The sequence below is a fragment of the Pogona vitticeps genome, chromosome 2, assembly GCF_051106095.1.
Source record: "Pogona vitticeps strain Pit_001003342236 chromosome 2, PviZW2.1, whole genome shotgun sequence".
Classification (NCBI taxonomy): domain Eukaryota; kingdom Metazoa; phylum Chordata; class Lepidosauria; order Squamata; family Agamidae; genus Pogona; species Pogona vitticeps.
In genome coordinates this window covers 253,948,997-253,974,761 of record NC_135784.1, presented here as the reverse complement: position 1 = coordinate 253,974,761, position 25,765 = coordinate 253,948,997, and the positions used below count along the sequence as shown (strand labels likewise).

Genomic DNA, 25,765 nt, shown 5'->3' with positions numbered 1-25,765 from the left:
TATCATATCTTTCCTCAATTTTTTTTTCTAAAGGCTAAACATGCCCAATTCTTTTAGTCTTTTCTCACAGGGCTTTGTTTCTAATTCCCTGATCATCCTTCCTCCTCCTCTGAACTTGTTCCAGTTTGTTGGCATCCTTCTTAAATGTGGTTTCCAGAATTGGACATAGTACTCAGTCTAGATGAAGCCTAACCAGGGCTGAATAGAGGGGGACTAGAACCTCACGGGATTTGGAGACTATACTTCTTTTAATGAATCCTTAAATCACATTTGCCTTTTTTTCAGCCACATCACACTGTTGGCTCATGTTTAGCTTGTGATCTATAACAATACCAAGATCTTTCTATCTCATAGTACCCTGCTTCCCCGAAAATAAAGACCTAACCTGAAAATAAGCCCTAGTATGATTTTTCAGGATGCTCGTAATATAATCCCTACCCCAAAAATAAGCTCTAGTTAAGTGAAACCCCACCCTCCACCATTGTACAGCATTGTGCAGCAACCAGAAGATAATGTGACTGTATTTGAATAAATGTAGATTGTTGTATATGGAAAAAATAAATAAAACATCCCCTGAAAATAAGCCCTACTGCATTTTTGGAGCAAAGAATAATATAAGACCCTGGCTTATTTTCGGGGAAACACGGTATTACTGAGCCAAGTATCTTCCATCTTGTAACTGAACATTTGTTTTTTCCCTGCAAGCGGGATCTGAAGGCCTTAGGAATGGACCTCAACAGATGAGAAACTTCTACATCTGAGCATTCAGCCTGGAGGCAGGTGGTGCAGCATGGGCTATCCCAATTTGAAGAGACCCTTGTTCAGCAGGCCAAGGCAAAGAGGCAGTCCTGAAACCAGCAAAATCAGGGAGCTGGACAGGGGACAGATTGTATTTGTCTTCAGTGTGGAAGGGATTGTCACTCTCGTATTGGCCTTCTCAGCCACACTAGACACTGTTTCAAGACCTCTTTGCTGTTCTTCCACAAACAGATGAAGACCTTCATTTTCAGGCAGTTTTTTAAATGACTGGTTGACAAAGGGGATTTTTTTTAAAGATTATTGTACTCTGTTTTACTTGATTGTTTTTAATGTTGCTCTCATAAGTTTCAGTGTGATGTATGTTTAATTCTTTTTAAAATATAATGAAATACAGTGCTGCCCCCGCTTGACGATTGCCTCGTTATATGACAAAATTGCTTGCCGACGATGTTTTTGTGATCGCTATTGCGATCGCATAATGATGATTCTATGGGTGATTTTCATTTTCCCTGCTTCGGGAACCAATTTTTCGCTTAACGACGATCAAAAACAGCTGATTGCCGGGTTTTCAAAATGGCTCCCCGCTATGCAAAATAGCTCCCTGCTGTTTTGCTGACCTCATTTCGCTTTACAGGCATTGGAAAATGGCTGCCCTATGGAGGATCTTCGCTGGATGATGAGATATTTCGCCCATTGGAACGCATTAACCAGGTTGTAATGCATTTCAATGGGGTTTTTTACTTTCGTTTGACGACGATTTCACTGTACAGCGATTTTGCTGGAATGGATTATCATCATCCAGCAGGGCACCACTGTATTGTAATACTTTATTATTTTAGCTTTTAACTTTGTTTCTTTTTTACTGTAAGCCACTTTGGATCCTTTAGGAGAAAGGCAGCATAGAAATAAAATAAGCAGAATAAAATCATGTATGCTGTCATGTCTTTCTAGGAGGAAAGGCAGGATGTAACATAGTAATTTATGCCCAAAGATTAAGGATAGCCTCATGGAGGATAAAACTTTCCAGGTTTACAGTCGACACGTGTTTTCAGTGTTAGTTTTAAGAGAGTTTGCCTTCATATCAGACCTTTGAAAACAATGTATGTTATTCAGTGGCAGTGGGACTGGTGGGATCATTTGTTTTAGTTGTTACTTCAGAGAATTTGAATTGTTACTACTCATTTCCTGACTTTCCTGTGATTGTTTTCACATCAGTTCTTCCAACATACACCATTCTTTAAGTTTAAGATAAAAAGAAAGAAAAAGACTTTGCCCTCGTGTACTAGCTAATCAGGAGTAGCCACACAAATTCTTAAGCAAACTTATTGCTGAAACTCAAGCAGGAAGGACTTGTTACACCATTGTGTAGAACTGGATGTTACTTTCCCTTATGTTGTGGAATGAACCATAAGTCACCATACTAGATTTTCTTGGGCCACATTTTCTTCCCTTAGAATACAGTATACAAATTCATAGCCTTAGGCCAGGGTGCTTACAAAACATAGGCGATTCTACTTTACAGACAGGAAGTCAGAACAAGTCATGGAAGTTCCCAGCCCACTGTTAGCAGTGGTATTTGTTTGCAAACTAATGATAACCAATAACTAGTTATTGTGGAACTAGAGCTTGCAAATTAATAAAAGCAGCTATTAGTCTTGTGGGGAAATTCATGTGAAAAGTACTCTGTGTTCCTTCACTTATTAGATTAATAAGTGGTGGTGAGAAATGCTATATTCACTAATAACTTGTAGTGATGTTTGAGAATATGCTTCAAAGCACAAAAGCTTCATTATTTCAGTCAGTGCGCTAGACACATAATTTTGAAATCAAATTTGTTAATAGTGTGCGTCCTGTCACATATTTGAAACAATGCCCACAAATTCGACAGGATTTGTCATAGTTTTAGACAGTTAAATTTGCCCCTTCCTGTTGTGGTTTTATTGTTGGGGGCACCTTTGCAAGTTTGGATCTCCCCAGTCTGCAGATATCTCCTCCTTGTCCATGGTTACAGAATTTTCCATACCTAGAAAAAAAAAGGGTATGTCATAAATATGTAATAGGATTGAGGAACCTTTGGCTCTCCATATGTTAATGAACGTTTGCCACTGCAGTCCTTCCCCTTTTGCCAGGCTGGTTGGGATTGGTGGCAACTGGAGTCCATTAAAACAGGAAAGCTGAGCAGATTTTTCCAGCTATGATACTTAGAATGACTCCTGACTGTATATCTGTTTGTCCTGCTCTTTTCCTGGCCAGTTATATCTTCACCCCACTTCCTGTGGCAAATTTATTTCACAATTTCTGACAGTTTTCAAATGAAGAAGTAAGTGAAAGACCTCAAACGTGGCTGCCCGGAAAGATGATGAAGGTAGCTGACAGTGTGGCTAGATCTCTCTGTTTTATGTTTCCCCCTCTGGGATAAATATTTATTTCTCTAATGTTCCCAGTTTGCTTGACAGCATTCTTCTTTGCATCTTGTTTGTATTCTGTAGCAATACTTTCATGAATATTTGAGAAATAGTAGTTTCAACACTAGGTGTTTAACTCTATTTCAGTGGGCCTGTTATCAGAACATTTCACAACACCTTCTTTAAAGCTTCTCAACTACCATTTATGTGATTTGCCTGTAGTGAGTAATGATTACCTTCAAACTACTGGGCAGGACAGTTCCGTACATTTGTTTCCATTTCAGGCCACCAGGGTGCTGTAAGTGACTTCAAACCTGCCCACTCATAAAGATCTATGTTTAAATTATTGTGGGTTAATAACTTCTCTAGTTTTTTTTTAAAAGCAAGGCTAATATAAAAACACTAAGCTCAATCTAGAAGAGCTATCCTGAGAAGCACAAACTGATTGACCAGACTCCATCGCTTGCAAAATTCATGCTTCTTCCTGACCTAAAAAGCAGGTTGGGCTACTCCTGTCCTTTTCTGCAGGTGGTATATATGCAGAAATGTTTTAGAGCATTGGGCTAAATAGTCTCAGTTTACTAACTGCAAATCTGATTTCTGTTAAAAATAGAGGGGTTACCTCAAAAGTTGGCAACACTAACTACTGATTGAGCAAAAATACAGACGCTACAGTAGTCCTACTCATTTGTTAACTGGCTCTTGTCAACATGCTGTTTCTGCTGCCTGCCCATCATCTCCTCTGGCTCACCTCCAGCTCACGTCGCGGCCTTGTCCCCTGACCTAAGGAGATGATCTCTGGAGGAGGTGATCCGGCCGCAGCAGCAGAAAGAGGCACCCGAGCGCATGTGAATTCTCATTTGCCTCCATCTCTGCCTGCTGCTGCTGCCTCAGCCACCGGAGGGAACAAGCCGTGAGGTGGCGGCGGCAGCAAGAGGCGCCCGAGCGCGCGCGCGACTGCCTCCTTCCGTGTATAAAATGACCCTCAAATTTTCCTCTAATTATTTTAGGGAAAAGTGTTGTTTTGTACATGGAAAAATATGGTATTTATACAGGGAACTAAGTATAAGAGGGAACCTGACCTTCCACCTCTCTTCAGGATATATTGTAGGTGGGAGTGGGCTCACTGGAGGCCTCAGTCTGAAGTACGCCAATGTTCTAACGCAGTGGTTCTCAAACTTGGGCAACGCAGGTGTTCTTACACTGCAACTCCCAGAAAGCCCAACCAGCACAACTAGAAGAGAAAGCTTTGGGAATTGCAGTTCAAGATGACCTGGGTTATCTAAAGTTGGGAACTACTGCTACAATGGACCAACCTCTACATCACTGACTATGAATGTTTAGACACACTTGATAGTGTTACACAGTGTTAGTTTGACTTGCTTGGGTTCCTTAATGATAATTATTATCTGCCATCGAAGCAATTTGGACTTATAGTAGCCTTTGCTATGGTCTGACGAGAGATGGCCAGGGGAGGGGCAAGTAAGAGAAAGGAAAGAGAAGTGGAGGGTTGGATATGTAGTTAAACCTCAAGAGGGGAAAGAAAGAATAAAAGAAGTTAGCAGAGGAATCACATGTGTTATAATGTAGGGAATGTAGACAGTTTTTACCTTAGAGCAGTGGTCTCCAAACTTTTCAGTGTGAAGGCCACATCATATATTTTACACATTTTTGAGAGCTGAAGGAGGAAAGGGGGAACCAAGCGATCCCCCACCCCCACTGTCTTGCAAAGACAGCAGGGGTGGGGGATTGCTTGGGTCCCCCTTCCCTCCTCTTCCTATGCCCGGGCCAGATAAAAAAGCAAGGCAGGGCGGATGTGGCCCGTGGGCTGTAGTTTGGAGACCTGTGCCTTGTGACGAGAGATGGGCTTGGTAGTTGTGAAGAAAATAAGTGGCAGTGAATAACAGCAGAAGTGTTACATTTGGTGATGACTTAGGAAACCTAGTCTTATATTCAATCCATTTCTATGGGTGGACATCTTCAAACCCCCACACACGCTACCTTCTCTCTCGTCTCTTTCCCCTGCCATCTCTCCTCAGACCTGATGTCTGTTTTCTGTCTTCTTGGGGAATTTGTACAACAGGACCCTAAAACAAACATAGGCCTAATTACTCCATGTAACGAATGAACATTTAGAATGTGACACTGATATTTCATCTACAGTTCATTCCATTTCATTCTGTTTCTCTATGTCTGATGAAGTGGACATGTCCATGAAAGCTTACATTAAAATATAATAGTCTTCACGGCAACACTTGTTTTTATCTTTTGTTTCTTTGGTACAATCTGCAGTCCATTTTTAAATTTTAATTTAATATTTATGTCCTCCATCTTTGCAAAATCAAATTTGTTTAGAAAAAAATAAAAAATATATCAAAATGGAGTGATATTTTTTTAAAATCCCAATAAATAATACAATAGCAGGGTATGTATGTATGAACTGATTCAAGCTTCTTTAAGGACCTTTTTCTAATTTTTTTGATGGCACAAACTCCTTAAGTTTCCCCTTTATATTCTATTCATGCATTTGTTGGTCACTAAGATTCTTAGCATTCATTGCTTTATTTAATAGTGGCATTTCCTTTTAGTGTCTTATTCAAGGAAGTGAAACTGCTATATAAAAATGGAGAAGTTTAGAAATGCTAAAATACAGTAACAGAGTTCATAAAACCGCAGTCTTGGAATGTATGGAGTAAGAATAGAAGAAAGCTCTAAGTAATTCTCAATACATCATTCCTTAACCTTTAATTGTATGAAAAGATGTACAGTTACCATATGTCAGGTTGTTTGTTCTATTGAACAGTGGAAGACACAGCTTTTACAGATAAATATATATAATTGCAAAGCAGGGAGTTCCCCCCCACCTCCTTTTTCACTCTAGTTCTGCTCTGTTTGAAATAATTTTTCTCAAAATAGTTTACCTAGGCTATTCTTTTTCAACAAAGCAAAATATTTCAAGGGGACTTTTCAAGACTCTCGTAATTATGGTGTTAAAAGGAAATAAAATTATTGCAAGCACTCCTGTCTTTCACTGCCTCCCGGAGTTGGGTCAAATTCATGTTGGTAGCTTTGATGACACTGTCCAACCATCTCACCCTCTGTTGTCCCTTTCTCCTCTTGCCCTCACACTTTCCCAACATCAGGGTCTTTTCCAGGGAAATTTTTCTTCTTCACATGAGACGGCCAAAGTATTGGAGACTCAGCTTCAGGATCTGTCCTTCCAGTGAGCACTCAGGGTTGATTTCCTTCAAAATAGATAGGTTTGTTCTCTTTGCAGTCCAGGGGACTCTCAAGAGTCTCCTCCAGCACCACAATTCAAAAGCATCAATTATTTGGCAGTCAGCTTTCTTTATGGTCCCGCTCTCACTTCCATACATCACTACTGGAAAAAACATAGCTTTGACTATGCGGACCTTTGCTGACAAGGTGATGTCTCTGCTTTTTTAAGATGCTGTCTAGGTTTGTCATCGCTTCTAGGTTTGTCATCGCTCCTTCCCTAAATAAGACTAGAGATTGGGGTATTCATATTCATATACAAATCCCCCCCACAGAGTGGACATAGCGAGGGTCCAACCCCCTGGGGCCAGACCATCCACTCCCCTTCTGCTGTTGCCACGAGCTCCATGATCCCTTCCTGTTGCCCTGGAGCTCGCTGTCTGCGACCTACTTCTGGCAGGAGATAAGTCAACGAGCCTCATTGCCAGGTCAAAGAGTGGCTCACAGATCGCAAGCTCCGGAGTGATATGAAATAATTGTGAAACTTGCGGCAACAGCAGAAGGTGAGTGTATAGTCCAGCTCCCTGGGGCTGTTATGTCCATCGAATACTGTGTGGGAGTATTCATGTATGAATACAAATACACCCATCTCTAATTAAGACCCTGCTCAACACCCTTTTTAACTTTCTCTAAGCAATATATTCTGCCCCATTTTCTAAGTAACAATTAATAATTCTAATATATAGTTGAAAACTGTGATTTAAAAAACCCAGCACATACTCTCTCTCTCATTCATGGCATTTTCAATTACAGTACCTTAATTTTAAAGCTTTTGAAACCCCTAAGATTTACTTATTTTCTTCTTTTCCTCTAGTGGCTACAGATGTCTTCAATTCCAAGAGTTTGGCCATTCAGGCCCAGAAGAAAATTCTTGGCAAAATGGCATCCAAATCAATAGCAACTACTTTGATAGATGACACAAGCAGTGATGTGTTGGATGAACTCTACAGAATGACAAAGGAGTACATACAAAACAAGAAAGAGGCAGAGAAGATAATTAAAAACCTCATTAAGACAGTCATCAAGTTAGCAATCCTCTACAGGAATAACCAGTTTAATGAGGAAGAAATCATGCTTATGGAGAAGTTCAAGAAGAAGGTTCACCAGCTGGCTAAAACTGTGGTGAGCTTCCATCAAGTCGATTATACCTTTGACAGAAATTTTTTGTCCAAATTGCTGAATGACTGTAGAGACCTGCTTCATCAAATCATTCAACGCCACCTAACAACAAAATCTCATGGACGTGTCGACAGAGTGTTTGATCATTTCTCAGATTGTGAATTTTTGGCTGCCTTGTACAATCCATTTGGATCTTACAAAACCCATTTGCAGAGACTCTGTGATGGTGTCAATAAAATGCTAGACGAAGGGAATATATAAGTAACTTTATTGGTGTTGACTGATTATATAATCAACTGGGAATTACTGATGGCCTCATGAATTGAATGAAGGAGTGAAGAGCTAGGAAATAACTGTGTGGTTAATAAAGGAAAATACCAAACATGAGCTTAAATAATAATTGATTGTATTGATCCATTGCTATTCTTATTTTTACAGTAGTTTAAAATGTAGAATAATGGAGCCATGAAACAGAACTGCTCTAGTAAAATAGGGCTTTGTAAAATACGCTGGGAAATTATATAGTGAAACAATCAAAATGTATATTTCTACATGTAGAAGAATATTTATAATCCACCAACAAATCAGTATTTTTATATAACTCCTGCTCTACTATGCCACATATATTGTAACTGGAATTAAGCTTTAAGAAGAGTTAAGATTAAGCAGAAGCTATTCTCATTCATATAAAGCCACATATGCTATAACTAAATGTTTAGATCACATGGTCTGAGTTATATATCTTTGGGCTGGTTCTTCTGTGGAAAACTAAGGTAACGTTGACATGTTCAGGGCTCCAACTAGGTATCTTAAAACTGGTATGAACTAACAACTCCACAGCTATAATATACCACAATGATGATAACAGTTCTTCTTAGCTCAGTGGTTTAAGTATCTGGCTATGGAGCCAGAGGTTGGAATATTTATTCCCTACTGTGCCTCTTCAAAAGGGCCTAGATTTGGTGATCCATATGTTCTTTCCAGCTCTGCAGTTCTAGGATTATTACTATCATTATAAGATGTTAGGGACATTGTTTCCTTATAGATGTTTTCCTGGAAACTGATTTTAGCCCTGCTCTAATTCTGGTAGCCTGGTAAATCTGGTCCCAAGGCTGAAGCTGAAGCTGTTTTATAGGAACATGCCCTGACCATCTCAAATAAGTGTTTGGCTTGTTGATCAGTAGTACATTAATTTTTACATTACTTATCATATGGTTGGTATAAATTTGATTCTAGACAGTTGCTTTTTTTAAATTGCAGTAATAAGCTGTGACTTTTCATAATGATTGTTCAAAGGAAACAGCTATATACATATGTCTTCCTATTCCCCTACTAGGAGTGTATTTTAACATGAAACCATCAGTTTAATTCATAACTACTATCATTGATGAAGGGCTTATATTCAAATAGAAGCTTGTAATTTGGGGGTGGGTTGTTGTCCCCACCCAAAATACCCCAGACCTTTAATGTGCAAACTAGGTTTAATTTATCATAAGAACATAAGAAGACCCCTGCTGGATCAGACCAAGGGCCCATCTAGTCCAGCTTCCTGTATCTCCCATTGGCCCCACCAGATGCCTCTGAGAGCACACAAGACAACTAGATAGCTGTCTCCTGATCGTCCTCTCCCACATTTGGAGGTATCTTCCTTTTAAGCCTGGAGATTATACATCCCCATCATGGCTTGTAACCTGCGATGGACTTTTCCTCCAGAAATCTGCCCAATCCCTTTTTAAAGGCATCTAGGCCAGATGCCATCATCACACGCTGTGGCAAGGTGTTCCATAGACTAACAACACACTGGGTGAAGAAATATTTTCTTTTTTCTGTTCTCACTCTCCCAACACTCAATTGGAGTGGATCTCCCCTGGTTCTGGTATTGCATGAGAGTCAAAAGTGCTTTCCTCTATCCACTTTATCCATCCCCTGCATAATTTTATACTCCTCAATCATGTCCCCCTCCCTTGGGCGCCTTTTCTCTAGATTAAAGAGCGCCAAACGCTGCAGCCTTTCCTTGTAAGGGAGGTGCCCCATTCCAGTCATCAATTTAGTTGTTCTCTTCTGCACCTTTTCCAGTTCCACTATGTCTTTTTTGAGGTGCAGCAACCAGAACTGTACACAATACTTCAGCAGCGGCCTTCTACGCTCCTCAGTAAAAGAATGTACTTCTAGGTAAAGTCATTCAAGGACATGAAGAAAAAAAATGGTACAAAGTGGGTATACATGTCATACATATATCTGTGGAAGCATAAGTGCATCTCTAGTTGGAGATGATAAAGTATCGTATTTTTCTGTTTATAAGACACCCCCCTTCCTAACCCAAAAATTGAGAAAACTTAGCTTTGAGGATTCAGTCTCTGGGTTCAGAAAGCTCGGACATTAGGAGTCCCTCTTGAATCTGAGCCTACAGGCTCCACCTCCAACAAGGTATGCTCCAATTGGTTTGTTCAGCATCAGCTGACATCAGTTCCATAAGGCTTTTGACTGGAAGAAGCTAATTCTCCTGATTAGAGGCAGCTAAGCCTCCTGATTGGAGGAAGCCTGTTTACAGAGGCAAGGTATGGGCCGTTTTCTCTCCATGTAAAAGACGCCCCTCAATTTTTAGTATAATTATTTTAGGAAAAAGTAGTGTCATACATGGAAAATGTGGTTATGTTAACACTTGGCAAAAGACCAGGATGGTCTTGTATGGAGCAAGAAATGATAAGCATAGGAAGGAGGTTCCTACTGATATTGGAAACATTGTTCTTAAAACAGAAATCAATCTGTACCATAATTTGAGGTAAATGTACAGCTAGTACACAGGCAGGCACCTTGTAATTACCACAGCTTAAAGAAGACTTTAAAAGAAAAAAATGTTGAGGTCCAAAGTAGAAATGGGAAGACCTTGGGGGGTGGGGAAACAGGAAAAATTGGGCTAAAAACAGGTTTTTTTCTGTCTGTTTTTTCAAAGCCATTTTTTCCAGAAAAAAATATGAAGTGTGGAATATGTTCTTTTACAATGAAAAATAATACGTCTATGACATGGTATTCAAACTATATAACACAAAGACCTTAATGAAAGACTTCAGAGACTGTGTATTTCTCTACTCTACAATTGAAGACATTGGGAAATAGTGCTTTTACATGTCAAGCAAATGAGACTAATTGGTTAAGATGCTGATCAATATCTTGCTTTTTATTTAAGTGCTAGGTTTTTTTAATTTTATGAGTAAACAAAGCAATATTTGCACTCTAAAATGTGTGCATTTTGGGGGGGAGTGGTATGGTGAATTTTAAAAATGGAGTATAAGCAACTTAATTAAATCCAAACTGGTTTTTGTCCCCACTTGACTGGCAACATTCACTTTCTCCTGCCTCCATTTCCTGATGTTCTTGCAAGATGTTTTCAGCCCTATCGGAAGAAATCTGACTTTCTATATATACCTCATTCTTTTGTCTGCCCTCTGACTAGCTGGTTGGAAAATTCCAACCATATGTTACAGGGATGAAGCATTAAACTATATTCCCCAGAGGCCAGCTGTGAACAACTTTGAGCTTATCTTAAGAAGCATACCTGGCCAATTTCTGCCATAAATTCTTGTGAAACTCATCATTTTTCTGCACTGTCCACAAGATATTGATGCATGCCTGAAGAAGCTAATTTTAACATGAAAGCTTGCACTGATTGTTATTTTTGTGTGGTCTAATAAAGTTATCACCTTCTGCTGCATTCATTTTTCTAAGTTATCTTTCATCAACAAAGATGGAGTTAATGCAAACAGGAATTTTTCAGATGCTGTTTACACAGATGTACAAAGCTGATATATGTATAGAATTCAGAATACTCTAGAACGTTAAATGCTATCAGACATTAGAGAAAGTATGAATGTTTTGTCATGTAGGTGGTGTACTAAGCTTTGAAGCTGCAAGTTGCCACTCATTAACATGGTGTTGCTTGCCTTCCTGAGCATATGTCCAATTGGATCTATGCTCAGAAATGCAACCCGCAATTTCCTTCACACAAATGTAAATTGGCAATAGGATTCTGGCCATTGTTTACCTTCTGCTACAAGACTCACTTTGTGTGTGATCAGATGGTAAGATAGGTGTACATCTAATCGCACCGGAAAGAGTCACTTCGCAGGGAGCAATCTCCAGTAAAGTAACCCTTCCATCCTTCACAGAATCTCCAGCCCACCTGGAAAAGTAATAGCCCTACTGCTGAGCCAAAAAGTCCAGCTTGGGCACAGATCAGGGTCAGGCTGAGTGCTATTGCCCGTATGTCATGTGACTGCCAGGAAATAGTTCACATTGGACCATGCCACAACCATTTCAGAATGCAAACTATATGTTTAAGTGATCACACCCTTTGTTTCTTTAGTGTCCTCTCCTCAAGGTACTTGAAAAATAGTCATACAGAGGAGGACCATCCATGTTCTCCGTCATCCCAGAGTGCAGGGCAGTAATAATGGGTTCAAGTTACAGGAAGCCAAATTTTGGGTGAATACCAGGAAAAACTTCTTAACTGTTAAGAGATGTACAGCAATGGAACTAATTACCTTGGGAGGTGGTGAGCACTCCCAACTATGGAGGCATTCAAGAGAAAACTGCACAACCATCTGTCAAATCTACTTTGACTTGGATTCCTGCATTGAGCAGGGTATTGGACTTGATGGTCTTAGAATCCCCTTCCAACTCCATTATTTTACAATTCTTCTATAGTAAACTGTTTCCATTGTAGTCCCGCACACACTCTATTAGAATTTTTTTTCCATCATTAGTATTTTGATGTTCTGATCACATATAAACCTGCCGTTAGCCTTCTCATCAAAGTGTTTGATTTGTTAATCTGTAACATAATTTTGCCTTTACTCATTAGCTGTCTGGTCTTGATTTGATTCCAGATTCCTGTTACTTCATCAGGTCCTGCCTCCTGATCTATAGATTATTGCTAGTTTTAAAATAGCTACTGTAGTAAAACATGTCTATAAGAATGTATGTTAACAGTGTATGCCTATAGGAATGTCTCTTCCTACCTCCTGCCTTCTGTAGCTACTCATACACCTTTACATGATGTAATTGCTATAATTTCCAACCTTGAATCCCTTTGTATTCTTGGACTAAAACTCCCAGAAACATTTGTCACTAACTGTCCTGGATTTCTGGGAGTTGTACTCCAAGTACATTTGGGGACCCAGGATTGGGAACCACTACTATAATTCATAATTACCCTTATTTCAAAGGGGCCTGGTTGTAGATAGCAAGTGGTGATTTGTAGGCATTTTTGTTGTCTCCGTCCTGGTTTTCCACATATGCATGGCATTCAATGTGCAAATGCCTTCTGTGATCTCATTTGACCCTACCTAATCAGTTCTCGTCCATGCTCTTAGCGATTGTAGTACTGGTAAATCTACAGATTAATTCAGTCAAGGGCCAAATGATGTATATGTCAACTAGTAAAATACCGTATGGAATAATTCTTCCTGTGTTAGACTACATTCCTGTATATGCTTATCTGAAATCCTGTTCAACTCTTACATCTGAATAAACATGTACAGAATTACACTGTTAAGTTCCCTATAGCTCAAGTTGCTCATATGTGCTCTGTTGTGTCCACTAGACCCAAATTAAGGAGACAAGAGAAACTAGTATGTTAGTACGTTATGATTCACCTTAGGAGAAAATAATAAAACAAATCCAGTTAATGCTGTACAAATGCAAAGCTTGGTTCCTGTGACTAAACAGAAGACAGCAGACTCCAACCTCCACCACCCCTGCCCTGAAAGTAAAGTACGTCTTAAAATACTTGTGTTTGCCAATTGTTCTTAACTGCCCACTATGTATTGCACTATATATAACAGTTGCTCGCCATCAGAGTTTAGGATCTTTTCAACTAATGCTACTCACAGATGATAAGCTGCCTACCTCTGACAAACCTTTGATTTTCTGCTGTTTTTCAAGCAAATAACACAGAACAAAAGAAATAAGTGGAATGTTCTAGTTTTATTTGTATGGACACTATTAGTGACAAAACATGCTGCAGAGAGTAGTACAATGAAGAAAATATAAATGGTTAATAAAAATAAGTACTTGTCTTTTCATTCAGATAAGTTCTATATTGGTGTTATACCGTAACTACAAAATGCAAGTAGCAAAGCTCAGAGTGGGTACAATTCTTTCATTTGCATATTGAAAATCAATGACTTTCAGTAAAAATCTATTTGCACAGGTTTTGTTGGTTCATTTCTGGGCTAGTATTTGGGAATAAATGCTAACAAATTAACTTTTTAAAAATTTCTGACAATGTTTCATATTGGTTCTTGGCCCTGAAAAACCAAGATTGTTTCTCTGAAATGACAAAAAATTGAAACAAAATTTTAAATAGCCTCACATTATTGTTTACTGTCAAAGGTCGCATGTATGTAACTTCTAAAATCCTTTCTAAAGTTAGACGCTGAGTTTGGGAGCATTAAAGGCATGTCTGTGAGCATGTGCAATACACTCCCCTACTACTAAGTAACCAAACATATCTGATGGAGTGGAGTGGTTTTTTAACCATGATTTTACATGCAGAAGTTTGTCTCACTTTGTTTCTTCAAATGAGGCCTATGTGCTGAACAGAATTGCCAGAGCTTATTATAAATTAGATTTTGCTACCTAACTAAGGTGTTGCAACACCGAGTACAGGGCACACCCTTCTACCCTGCCTGTCAGTGCTAGCAAAATTAGTGTTGCATTCCACAGAAGACAGGTTATGGCAAAAAGAACACCAGTATTCTAGGAATACTGTAGTACGACAAGGCTGTATATTGTCCCCCGGCTTATTTAACTTATATGCAGAATACATCATGCGGAAGGCTGGACTGGAGGATTCCCAAGCTGGAATTAAGATTGCCAGAAGAAATATCAACAACCTCCGATATGCAGATGATACCACTCTGATGACAGAAAGTGAGGAGGAACTAAATCTTGTTATGAGGGTGAAAGAGGAGAGTGCAAAAATGGCCTGAAACTCAACATCAAAAAACTAAGATCATGGCCACTGGTCCCATCACCTCCTGGGAAATTGAAGGGGAAGATATGGAGGCAGTGACAGATTTTACTTTCTTGGGCTCCATGGTCACTGCAGATGGAGACAGCAGCCACAAAATTAAAAAGACGCCTGCTTCTTGGGAGGAAAGTGATGACAAACCTAGACAGCATCTTAAAAAAGCAGAGACATCACCTTGCCAACAAAAGTCCAAATAGCAAAAGCTATGGTTTTTCCTGTAGTGATGTATGGAAGTGAGAGCTGGACCATAAAGAAAGCTGACCGCCGAAGAATTGATACCTTTGAATTGTGGTGCTGGAGGAGGCTCTTGAGAATCCCCTGGACTGCAAGGAAAACAAACCTATCAATTCTAAAGGAAATCAACCCTGAGTGCTCACTGGAAGGAGAGATCCTGAAGCTGAGGCTCCAGTACTTTGGCCATCTCATGAGAAGAAAAGACTCCTTGGAAAAGACCTTGATGTTGGGAAAGTGTGAAGGCAAGAGGAGAAGGGGCCAACAGAGAATGAGATGGTTGGACAGTGTCATCAAAGCGACCAACATGAATTTGACCCAACTCCGGGAGGCAGTAGAAGACAGGAGGGCCTGGCGTGCTCTGGTCCATTGGGTCACGAAGAGTCAGACACGACTAAACAAGGACGTAGATTCTAGCAATGATTATAAGAAAAGTGGATAAATGCTGAAGGTTATTGTGAGTTTTGTACTGATACATACCTTCTATTAAAAAGCAAGTCCTGCAGTATCTACTTAAATCAGACTATGGCTAATATGAAATACAACTCTCTCTCCCTCCCTCCCTCCCTCCCTCCCTCCCTCTCCCTGGTTAAGCTTAGTCAGCTGGATCAAAATGCATACAAGTTTCACATTCTGACAAAGCCACTTTATCTTTTCAGAGTAAGCAAATACCATTTCTGTTTTGAAGAGAGGTACTTGCCATCTGATGAGTTCAGATCATCAAGGAAACATGCCTTTCAAACCTCATTACTCCTTTTATTTGCTCTTTTTTTCTCTTCCCCGATGTATAAAATGCAGAATGATAGGATACTTTGGTCACATAATGAGAAATGAAGAGGGTGACCACTAGAAGAAATACTAAAGTGAATAAATAAACACCAACAATATAAAACAAGACTATTTCAGTTACATAATGAGAAACAAAAAGCACATTGGTTGTTGTAGGTTTTTCAGGCTCTTTGGCTGTGTTCTGAAGGTTGTTCTTCCTAACGTTTCGCCAGTCTCTGTGGCCAGCATCTTCAGAAGACAGCAACCTCTGAAGCAGAGCCCAAAAAACCTACAACAACCATTAGATCCTGGCTGTGAAAGCCTTCGCGAATATAAAAAGCACATTGTTACAGCTGATATTTTGCACCAAAGAAGTGCAAGAAAGAATGAATCTGTTGACTGAGGAGACCGGTTTGGAGGTGGCACATTTTGTTTACAGGTGCAACATGCAAAATCAAAACAGTTGTGGCAACTCCAACCTCCAGTCACAGGGAAACGAAAAGAACATGTTTTAGAAATGGATGTTTCCAACCCAACAGTATAGATTTCCTTTGCTGACCTATTATTTAATTTCATTTTTTTCCTCTTATACCACATAAGCAAGATTTCTGAGCTTCTCTGTAGTTGCTTTCTTCTTTAATAGTGTGAAATATATTCCCATGACAATAGCGAAACCGTCCTTTTAAATGTCTCAAGAGCTTGGCAAATTTGATCTTTCAGGATATGAAAGCATATTAACAGTTATTAAAATAGAGGATACAGGCAAAGTTTTAATTAAAAGGGAGAGGGGCAAAGCAGACAAGAGAGTGCATTTTTTTGGTTTTTGTTAATACTACTCCACCTAGTGGGGGAAAGTAGTTTGCTCTAATGGTTGCATGTAACATTGTCATTGTTCATGATTGTGAGGCTCCCAAGGTGGAAGCCATGGTTGGAGTGCCGCTGCTCTTGAAGAATAGCAGCCAGACACAGACTTCCCCCCCACCATCCCCACCGCGACGGGAGGACAAAGGAGTGGAAACCCCTGACTGGGGAGCAGAATGCGGCGGATCCCTCACCCTAAACAAGGGGGTAGATACCCGAGACTTAGAGGAGGACATGAAGGGGTTAAGAATTGCCCGCGAAACGGGACGGTTTCAGGCGGGAAAGAGGGGGGAGGAGATAGAGGCGGGGATGGGGGATATAAGGGGAAGACCGAGGGATATTCCAGGCGGTTGGGAGTGGGTGTGGATGGAGGATCCGTGGACCCACAAGTGGGAACAAGTCCGGGTGCCACATGAAGAGGCAGAGAGGCGCCGACAACTGGGGCTGAAGCCTCGTCCGTCTTACTGGGGTGAGACGGAGGCGAAAGAGTGGCGTAGGAAGATCAGAGAAGAGAGGGAGGCGGTGGCTCGAGAGCTGGAAAGGAAACGCCAATGGCACATCGCCGAACTGAGGAAGCTGGGGGGCTACCCGGGCCCTGGGGCTACACCATAGAAGATGGGTCCTCATGGGACGGTTGGAGCGGAGACGAGGAGACCCTCCCCTTAATCTCCTTGGAAGAAGAAACGAACCCTGGACCGGGACCTGTGCCGTCTTCAACAGGTCCCTGGAACCCAGAGAACTCTAACCCATTTGTACACAGTTTATGGACCCCTCCCAAACCAAACCCGGGTCTCCAGACGTCTCTGAATCCGTTTATGGGAGCTGTTAATGATGATGTTAAGGTTGAAATAAACACGTTGCCGTTTGACTTGCCCCAAGAGTCTCGTCCGTTTACTGGAGAAGGGACTGCCCGCCTACACGAACCCTCACATATTGGCGCCCAACGCGGGGGGCTGTCTGCCATACAAGAAACGGAAGGATGGATACGACAAATAACGGAAGGGCAAGAAGCATTGATGAAACAACTGGCGGATCAGCAGAAGCTCATCATAGATCAACTAAGCAGAACGCAAATAGGGTCGTCGGCCAAGACACCAGCTTCGGAAGGAAGAGGGGCAATCGCACACCGCCCACCGATCAAACTCCAAAAGATGGGTCCCCAAGACGACCCGGCGGCGTTCCTGAATATATTTGAACGAGTGGCGGTGTCAGCGCAATGGCCGAAGGACCAGTGGGCTCTAATTGTCACACCTTACCTGACGGGCTTGCCTCAGGAAATAGTGGACACGTTAGACCCAGAAGATGCAGGGGACTATGAAAAGGTCAAAACGGCGATCCTCAACACACTGAATCTGAATGAGGAGGCCTACCGCAGACGATTTAGGGAATTGCGACTGAAGCCGGGCATACACCCGCGGACGGTGGCACAAAAGATGCGAGTAAACGCTACGAGATGGGTACAACCGAAGGGAAAAACGGCAGAACAGGTGTTAGAATTAATGATACTGGAACAATTGGTATCAACATTGAGCTCCGGACCCAGGAACTGGGTAGTGAAACACAAACCCACATCGGTAGAGGGCGCTGTGACGTTACTAGAGGACTATCTAGGAGCAGAAGATCCATGGTCAAATCGCCCTGCAACAGGGGGAGAGAAACCCCGGAGCAAGGACAAGATGGCGGAGGCGGTAAACGCAGGAGCTCCACGAGGAACCCCGATGGCGACTCCGAAAAAACAAGGCCCCGACCGTGTCGAGTATGTGAACCCAACCGGGTCACGGATCCCTCGCCCAACGATCACGACCGACCCGGCAAAGAGCAAGCTAGCCCCCACCTGGAACCAGGGGAAAGAGAAAATGACCGCCTGCTTCGGCTGCGGCCAGTTCGGCCACATCCGGAAATTCTGCCCAGCCGAAGAATATGCGTGGGCCAACATTTATGCGAACGCCGCTAAGGTGGGTGAGAAGTTCCATCCCGGGTGGGTGGTGACTGCCGAGGTTAACGGACAGAGGAAAAGGGCCCTAATAGACACTGGGTGCACCCGGTCGCTGGTACGAGAACTAGAGGGACCGAGACTAGGGGAAACGGTGGTAGTAAGGTGCATCCACGGGGACGCCAAAGAATATGATACGGCCAGGGCAAACGTGACTATCGGGACCCAGGAGGCAATCTTGGAAGTGGGAGTTGTTCCCGGCTTAACCCGCGAGATGTTGTTGGGCAGGGACTGGCCAGGCCTGGAGGACCTGGCACGACGAGCAGAGGACGGACTGGTTGGCGAACGAGACGAGGGAGAAGGGGAAGGAGAGATAATGCAGTTGTCCAGAGATCAAGTAAGGGGCCTGCAACAAGATGATCCGTCCCTAAGGCCTTGTTTCCAAAAAGCCTACCCCGAAGGGGAAACCCCAGTGGATGGGGAAGGGTTTGAGGTGCGACGAGGACTGCTGTATCAGATACGAAGAGGGGAACAGGGGGAGGAGTCAACCCTGGTAGTCCCCGACCACTTGAGGAGCTGGGTAATGCACTGGGCCCACGATTTGCCAGTGGCCGGTCATTTGGCCGGACAGAAAACGTTGGCCCGCATCCGCCAAAGGTTCTTTTGGCCAGACATGGTGAAGCACGTGGAAGATTATTGCAAATCCTGTCCCAAATGCCAGCTAACGCAACCTAAGACTGGCCCGGGGGCGGGCCTGGTACCCATGCCGTTGGTGGATAGGCCCTTTGACCGTATTGCCATGGACATTGTGGGACCCCTCACCAAGTCGGAAGGGGGGCATCAGTACGTGTTGGTGATAATTGACTATGCGACGAGATACCCAGAGGCCCTCCCTTTGAGGTCAACAACGGCGAGAGTGCTGGCCAAAGAGCTTTTGGGGGTATTTTCGAGGGTGGGATTCCCGAAGGAGGTACTAACGGACCAGGGAACCAATTTCATGAGCTTAACGTTTAAGCAAATGTGGGAACTATTAGGGGTCAAGCCCCTCCGGACTTCCATTTATCATCCCCAGGCCAACGGCTTGGTGGAAAGGTTCAACCGGACTCTGAAGGGGATGTTGAGAAAAGTGGCGATGGAACACCCCAAGAAATGGCATATGTTTGTTAACCCTCTAATGTTTGCAGTACGGGAAGCCCCTCAGTCTTCGACGGGCTTCTCGCCATTTGAATTGTTGTACGGGAGGAAACCTAGGGGGGTGCTGGACCTCATCCGAGAAAAATGGGAGGAGGGCGAAGATGCTTCACGGAATGCCCTGCAGCAAATAGTAGAGATGAGGAATAATTTGAAATTGGCCTGGGAGGTGGCACAAGAGAATCTGGCCCAAACCCAGGGAAAACAGAAAGAGCGTTACGACAGGAAAGTGAAACCTAGAGAATTTGAAGCAGGACAAAGGGTATTAGTGTTGTTGCCGACCGAGACTTCTAAATTTCTGGCAAAGTGGCACGGGCCGTACGAGGTGGTGAGACGGCTCAGTGATGTAGATTACGAAGTAGAAACCCCAGATAGGAAAAAGAAAAGGCAGGTTTTTCATGTAAATCTACTAAAAGCGTGGGTAGACCGTGAATGCTTCTTCGATGGAGAGACAGATGAGGAATTGGGGCCAGAAGTAAGCCAAATGCAGGAGGATGAAGAAATCATTGTGGGCAAGCTCCTGAACCCCGCCCAGAAGGAGCAAGCCCTATCCTTGAAAGATGAATTTCCCCAGGTGTTTTCGAAGGTCCCGGGTCAAACGAATTTGGTGGAACACCACATCGAAACTGACCCTGGGGTGGTGGTAAGGGAGAATGGTAGAACGTGGCCCCACCACGTGAAGACCTTAATAGAAAAGGAAGTAGAAGACATGTTAAGTATTGGGGTTATAGAACCTGCTAAGGGCCCCTGGCGCAGCTTTCCTGTCATTGTACCCAAACCCGACGGGTCCCTGAGGTTCTGTGTCGATTTTAGAAAAGTTAATGCGGTCTCAAAGTTTGATGCGTATCCCATGCCCAAGGTGGGAGACTTGCTAGATAAATTAGGGAATGCCCGGTACCTGAGTTCGATCGATTTAACTAAAGGATATTGGCAAATTCCGGTGAGGGCCCAAGATAGAGAGAAAACAGCCTTTTGCACCCCTAAGGGGCTCTTCCAATTCGTTAAAATGCCCTTCGGGCTACATGGGGCGGCCGCGACCTTCCAGAGGCTTATGGATCGGTTGTTGGATTCGCAAAGGGACTGGGCTGCGGCGTACATAGATGACATCATTGTTTTCAGCACCAGTTGGGAAGAACACCTAACCCACTTACGGAGGGTCCTCAAAGAGTTGAGGAAGGCCGGCCTAACCGTCAACCCCAAAAAATGCAAAATTGGTGTAGACAAGGTAGAATACCTAGGCTTTAAGGTAGGTCAAGGAGAGGTACAGCCGCAGGAGGAAAAGGTGACCAAGATTTCGCAATGGTATAAGCCACGGACTAAGAAGGAGGTGCAGCAATTCTTGGGCCTGATTGGCTATTACAGGCAGTTCATACCTCAGTTCGCATCCATAGCTGCCCCCCTCACGGACCTCACCAGAAAAGGGGCTTCCGTTAAGGTGAAATGGGGACCTGCCCAGGAAAGGGCTTTCGAGACCTTGAAGGGGATCATATGCGAACTGCCCATTAGGTTCTCCCCGGATTTCAGCTATCCCTTCATCCTATTTACTGATGCTTCAGACAGGGGTTTAGGGGCGGTATTGTCCCAGGTTAGGGAGGGTAAGGAATATCCTATTCTATATTTGAGTCGGAAGTTGAAACCCCGGGAAGAAAGATATGCGGTTATAGAAAAAGAGGCACTAGCCATAAGGTGGGCCACCCACACTCTGAAGTATTACCTCCAGGGAGCCCCCTTCACCTTAGTAACAGACCACGCCCCCTTACAGTGGTTAAACCGCATGAAGGAAACGAACCCAAGGCTTACCCGCTGGTATCTAGCGTTACAACCCTATTCATTCAAGGTCCAATACCGTAAGGGTAAGGAACACTCTAACGTAGATTATTTTTCCCGGCAGGGTCCGTGGGCGCGGAGCGAGGAAGAGCGTGCGGCACTCTCGGATGGGGGGGTATGTGAGGCTCCCAAGGTGGAAGCCATGGTTGGAGTGCCGCTGCTCTTGAAGAATAGCAGCCAGACACAGACTTCCCCCCCACCATCCCCACCGCGACGGGAGGACAAAGGAGTGGAAACCCCTGACTGGGGAGCAGAATGCGGCGGATCCCTCACCCTAAACAAGGGGGTAGATACCCGAGACTTAGAGGAGGACATGAAGGGGTTAAGAATTGCCCGCGAAACGGGACGGTTTCAGGCGGGAAAGAGGGGGGAGGAGATAGAGGCGGGGATGGGGGATATAAGGGGAAGACCGAGGGATATTCCAGGCGGTTGGGAGTGGGTGTGGATGGAGGATCCGTGGACCCACAAGTGGGAACAAGTCCGGGTGCCACATGAAGAGGCAGAGAGGCGCCGACAACTGGGGCTGAAGCCTCGTCCGTCTTACTGGGGTGAGACGGAGGCGAAAGAGTGGCGTAGGAAGATCAGAGAAGAGAGGGAGGCGGTGGCTCGAGAGCTGGAAAGGAAACGCCAATGGCACATCGCCGAACTGAGGAAGCTGGGGGGCTACCCGGGCCCTGGGGCTACACCATAGAAGATGGGTCCTCATGGGACGGTTGGAGCGGAGACGAGGAGACCCTACCCTTGATATCCCTGGAAGAAGAAGCGAACCCTGGACCGGGACCTGTGCCGCCTTCAACAGGTCCCTGGAACCCAGAGAACTCTAACCCATTTGTACACAGTTTATGGACCCCTCCCAAACCAAACCCGGGTCTCCAGACGTCTCTGAATCCGTTTATGGGAGCTGTTAATGATGATGTTAAGGTTGAAATAAACACGTTGCCGTTTGACTTGCCCCAAGAGTCTCGTCCGTTTACTGGAGAAGGGACTGCCCGCCTACACGAACCCTCACAATGATCATCTCAGTTACAACTGGTATTGCTTGCACATCCTCTGTTGTATTACTGCTGCAGTATCTTTCCCCTATTGTATGAATTTAGAAGACATACTCTCTTGCTGATAATGCTTCCTAAAATAAGAATAGTAGCAATTGACACACAATCATTACCCACTTCTCTCTGAAGTTTTTAGCTCTACCAAGAAAAGAAGTATACCGCTTATATACCATCCCATAGTACTTAAACACTCTCTGGGTGATTTACAATTTGATTATGCAGGTTACACATTGCCCCCCTCCTTCCCCGCCTGAGCTGAGTACTCAATCTACCAATATTGGAAGCAAGATTCCCTCTAAGCCAGATGCACACATATCTCTGCCTCCCTCCATGCAGCTTCCTTCCTCCTTTGCACAGCGATTCGGATCAACCCCTTAAGTTCTGGTCGCGAGGGAATTCTGCACATGGGGGGTGGAGTCGACAGAGAGGCAGAGCGTTGAAAATTAGAGGGTACATTGCTTGGAAGGATGGGATGTTACAGTCATGCATGCCTTAGTTATATCCCACTTGGATTACTGTAAAACACTCTGTGTGGGGCTGCCTTTGAAGACAGTTCAGAAACTTCAGCTAGTTCAAAATACAGCCATCTACTGACTGGGGCCAATTATTGGGAGCACATAATGCCCCTGCTACAACAACTGCACTGGCTACCAGTTTGTTTCCCCACCCAATTCAAAGGGCTGATCATTATCTATAAAACCTTACGTATATACAACTTAGATCCAGGCTACCTGAACGACCTATCTCTGCATATGAATCTTCTCAGTGGTCAAGCTTTAAGACTGCAACATATCTCTCTGCCCCCCACCAAAAAAATCTGGCAAAATTCCATTTTTGTTGTTGCATCAGTTTAAGAGACATGTGGGTAGAAAAGTAAGTAGTGAGCAAGTTACACCTAGCTCCTGCCCTTTACATCTTGGATATAACTAGCTGTACAAATATGATCGTTATTTCCTTGCTTCAGGAAAAGAATGCTTTCTCCAATAACCGATATATACTTGCATTACATTATCATAGTTTAGTGGAGGGATAAACTGCTTGAGTGGCTTAACTAACTTTCTCACTACCTTTATGGTTTCAGAGGTGAAACCTCAAGGGAAAATGTCACATGGTTCAAGTAGCAGCACTTAATCTATTGTTGAGTGTTGAAATAATAACATTATCTTCATACCACACACACACACTCCAGTGGCTTGTAGTATTCGGACGTGTGTGCTGTTGCTGTTTTTGCAATTAAAACATAAAGGCACAGTTTGAATGGTTTTAAAAAAACAGGAAATAAGGTTATTTTACAAATGGTAACTATAATGGTAACTACTTTGGGACAGCTTAAAGGTACAAGTTTAATTACTAACTTCAACAAGTAATTAACTTCCCACAAAAGCACACGTTAAAAAAATATACACGTTCGTCTTTAAGGGCTTTTAAAAGTTTTTATTTCTATTTCGCTTTTACCTACAAGGCTTGCACAGATTAACGCGGCTACAGCCAAAAAGTCTCTCTCCAAACACAGGCTCCTTTCTTAACTGCGTCCACACAGCCTTTCCACACGAACCCGACACCTCCTGTTTAAGAGCCCGAGGTTCAAGGGCTGCTGGTGGATCATGTTAGGTTTACCGCTTCGTCTCCAATCGTCCCAAGCAAGGGCTTGATTTGGTTTCACAGAGAACAAATTCTTCGCATTACAACTATCTAAAAACAGCTGATTGTTGGGTTTCAAAATGGCCAGCTGCTGTGCAAAATGGCTCCCCGCTGTGTTTTAGGACAGATTTTTCGCTTAACAGGGCTTGGAAAATGGCCGCCCTATGGAGGATCTTCGCTGGACGCTAAGGTATTTCACCCATTGGAACGCATTGAACCGGTTTTCAATGCGTTTCAATGGGTTTTTCCCCCTCGCTTGACAACTATTTCGCTCTACAGCGATTTCACTGGAACGGATTATCCTCGTCAAGCCAGGCACCACTGTAGTAAAAGAGAGAAACACATTTCTGCGTCTGAATACAGAGCTTCCGAGTTCAAATATTCCCATTCTGTAGAACGCCAAAACTCACCTTCTCTCCTGTGACTTTTTAGCAATCCAGAAAGGTATTTATTGCCTACCAGAATGTTTCTATGAACGGAAAGCACGGTTATGCATTGTATCAATTTTTAAATGCCCCCTAAGATGGAAGGCAGAGTTGGCCACTTTTTTTTACTTGTTTCTCTCCCACTGGAGGCTGGGCGTCACCAGGGCTATTAATTCGAATTTGGCTGCAGCAGCTCGAATTTTGCGCAAGCCAGTTGCCCACGTTCTTCTCCTTCCTGCCCTTCCTCTCCCTGCTTCGAAGGATCAGCTGCAACCAACTCCGCTCTTCCTTTCTTGTGACTTGCCTGCAATATCCTAGCTTTACCCAGAGCATGATTTCTTACTCTTTATTCATTGACTTCGGTGCTTACTTGGGCCACCATGGCAATCCCGAAAACTCTCAGCTCTCTAGGATAGCACGAAATTCCAAATGCATCTATAAAATAACCATTAAAAACAGTTATATCAAATGTCTGCAAACTGACACACCCACATAGTTTAACCTAGAGGACAAAAAAAATAAATCCTGAGGTACCCTGTTTCCCTGAAAATAAGCCCTAGTATGATTTTTCAGGATGCTCCTAATATAAGCCGTACCCCAGAACTAAGCCCCAGTTAAGTGAAACTCCGCCCTCCACCACTGCGCAGCAACCAGAAGATGGCATGACTGTATTTTAATAAATGTAGATTGTTGTACATGAATAAAATAAAACACCCCCTGAAAATAAGCCCTACTGCCTTTATTATTGGAGCAAAAAATAATATAAGACGGAAAAACACGGTAATATAAACACAGGAATGTCTCTTGCCGTTACGTTTTCTCTGAGTGCAGACAGACACCCGCATTTTCGACATTTCTCCGTGGATTGCTATGGCACGTGTTGCGCTTTTGAGTTTGCAGCCCAGCCTGTGCCCGGCTCGGCCACACCCCCAAGGGCCTCAAGAAACTACCTTTCCCAGGGTGCCGCGCGCTCCAGGCGAGCACGCGCAGTCCCTTCGCCCTTTGCCCGGCTTCTCCCTCGACTTCGGCATTGCGCAGCGAAGGATCGGGGAGCAGGGAAGAGTTCCTCGGCGTTGCTGGTCGAGAAGAGCATGTCGGCGCCGCTGCGGTTTGACGGACGGGTGGTGCTGGTGACGGGGGCCGGGGGAGGTAAGCCCTGCCCTGCCCTGCCCTGCCCTGGGGGGGGGGTTTAGGGAGCCCTCCTTAGGCTCAGGATCCCGCGCGGGGTGGGGTGGGGGTGTCGC

General features: G+C 43.6%; 2 protein-coding genes and 1 long non-coding RNA gene across 5 annotated transcripts in view; 2 read left to right on the top strand and 1 right to left on the bottom strand.

Annotated features, from left to right (window-relative positions):
- TNFAIP8 (TNF alpha induced protein 8) overlaps positions 1-11,271 on the top strand; it is a 55,703-nt gene extending 44,432 nt beyond the window's left edge. For all 3 annotated transcript variants that reach the window (XM_072992430.2, XM_020780065.3, XM_020780064.3), the window contains one exon: positions 7,255-11,271. In XM_072992430.2, the coding sequence (XP_072848531.1) occupies positions 7,255-7,820 (566 nt within the window). In that variant the 3' untranslated portion in view covers positions 7,821-11,271. The remainder of the gene's footprint in view (positions 1-7,254) is intronic.
- Positions 1,607-7,309, bottom strand: LOC140704907 (uncharacterized). Its single transcript, XR_012084396.2, has 3 exons — positions 7,197-7,309; positions 5,166-5,251; positions 1,607-2,782 (listed from the first exon to the last, which is right to left on the bottom strand). It is a non-coding gene; the product is annotated as an uncharacterized LOC140704907 (long non-coding RNA).
- Positions 11,272-25,512: 14,241 nt separating the features above from the next.
- The window catches only part of HSD17B4 (hydroxysteroid 17-beta dehydrogenase 4), a 94,097-nt gene continuing 93,844 nt past the window's right edge, over positions 25,513-25,765 (top strand). Inside the window, exon 1 of the mRNA XM_072992429.2 lies at positions 25,513-25,670. Within this exon, the coding sequence (XP_072848530.2) occupies positions 25,613-25,670 (58 nt within the window). The 5' untranslated portion in view covers positions 25,513-25,612. The remainder of the gene's footprint in view (positions 25,671-25,765) is intronic.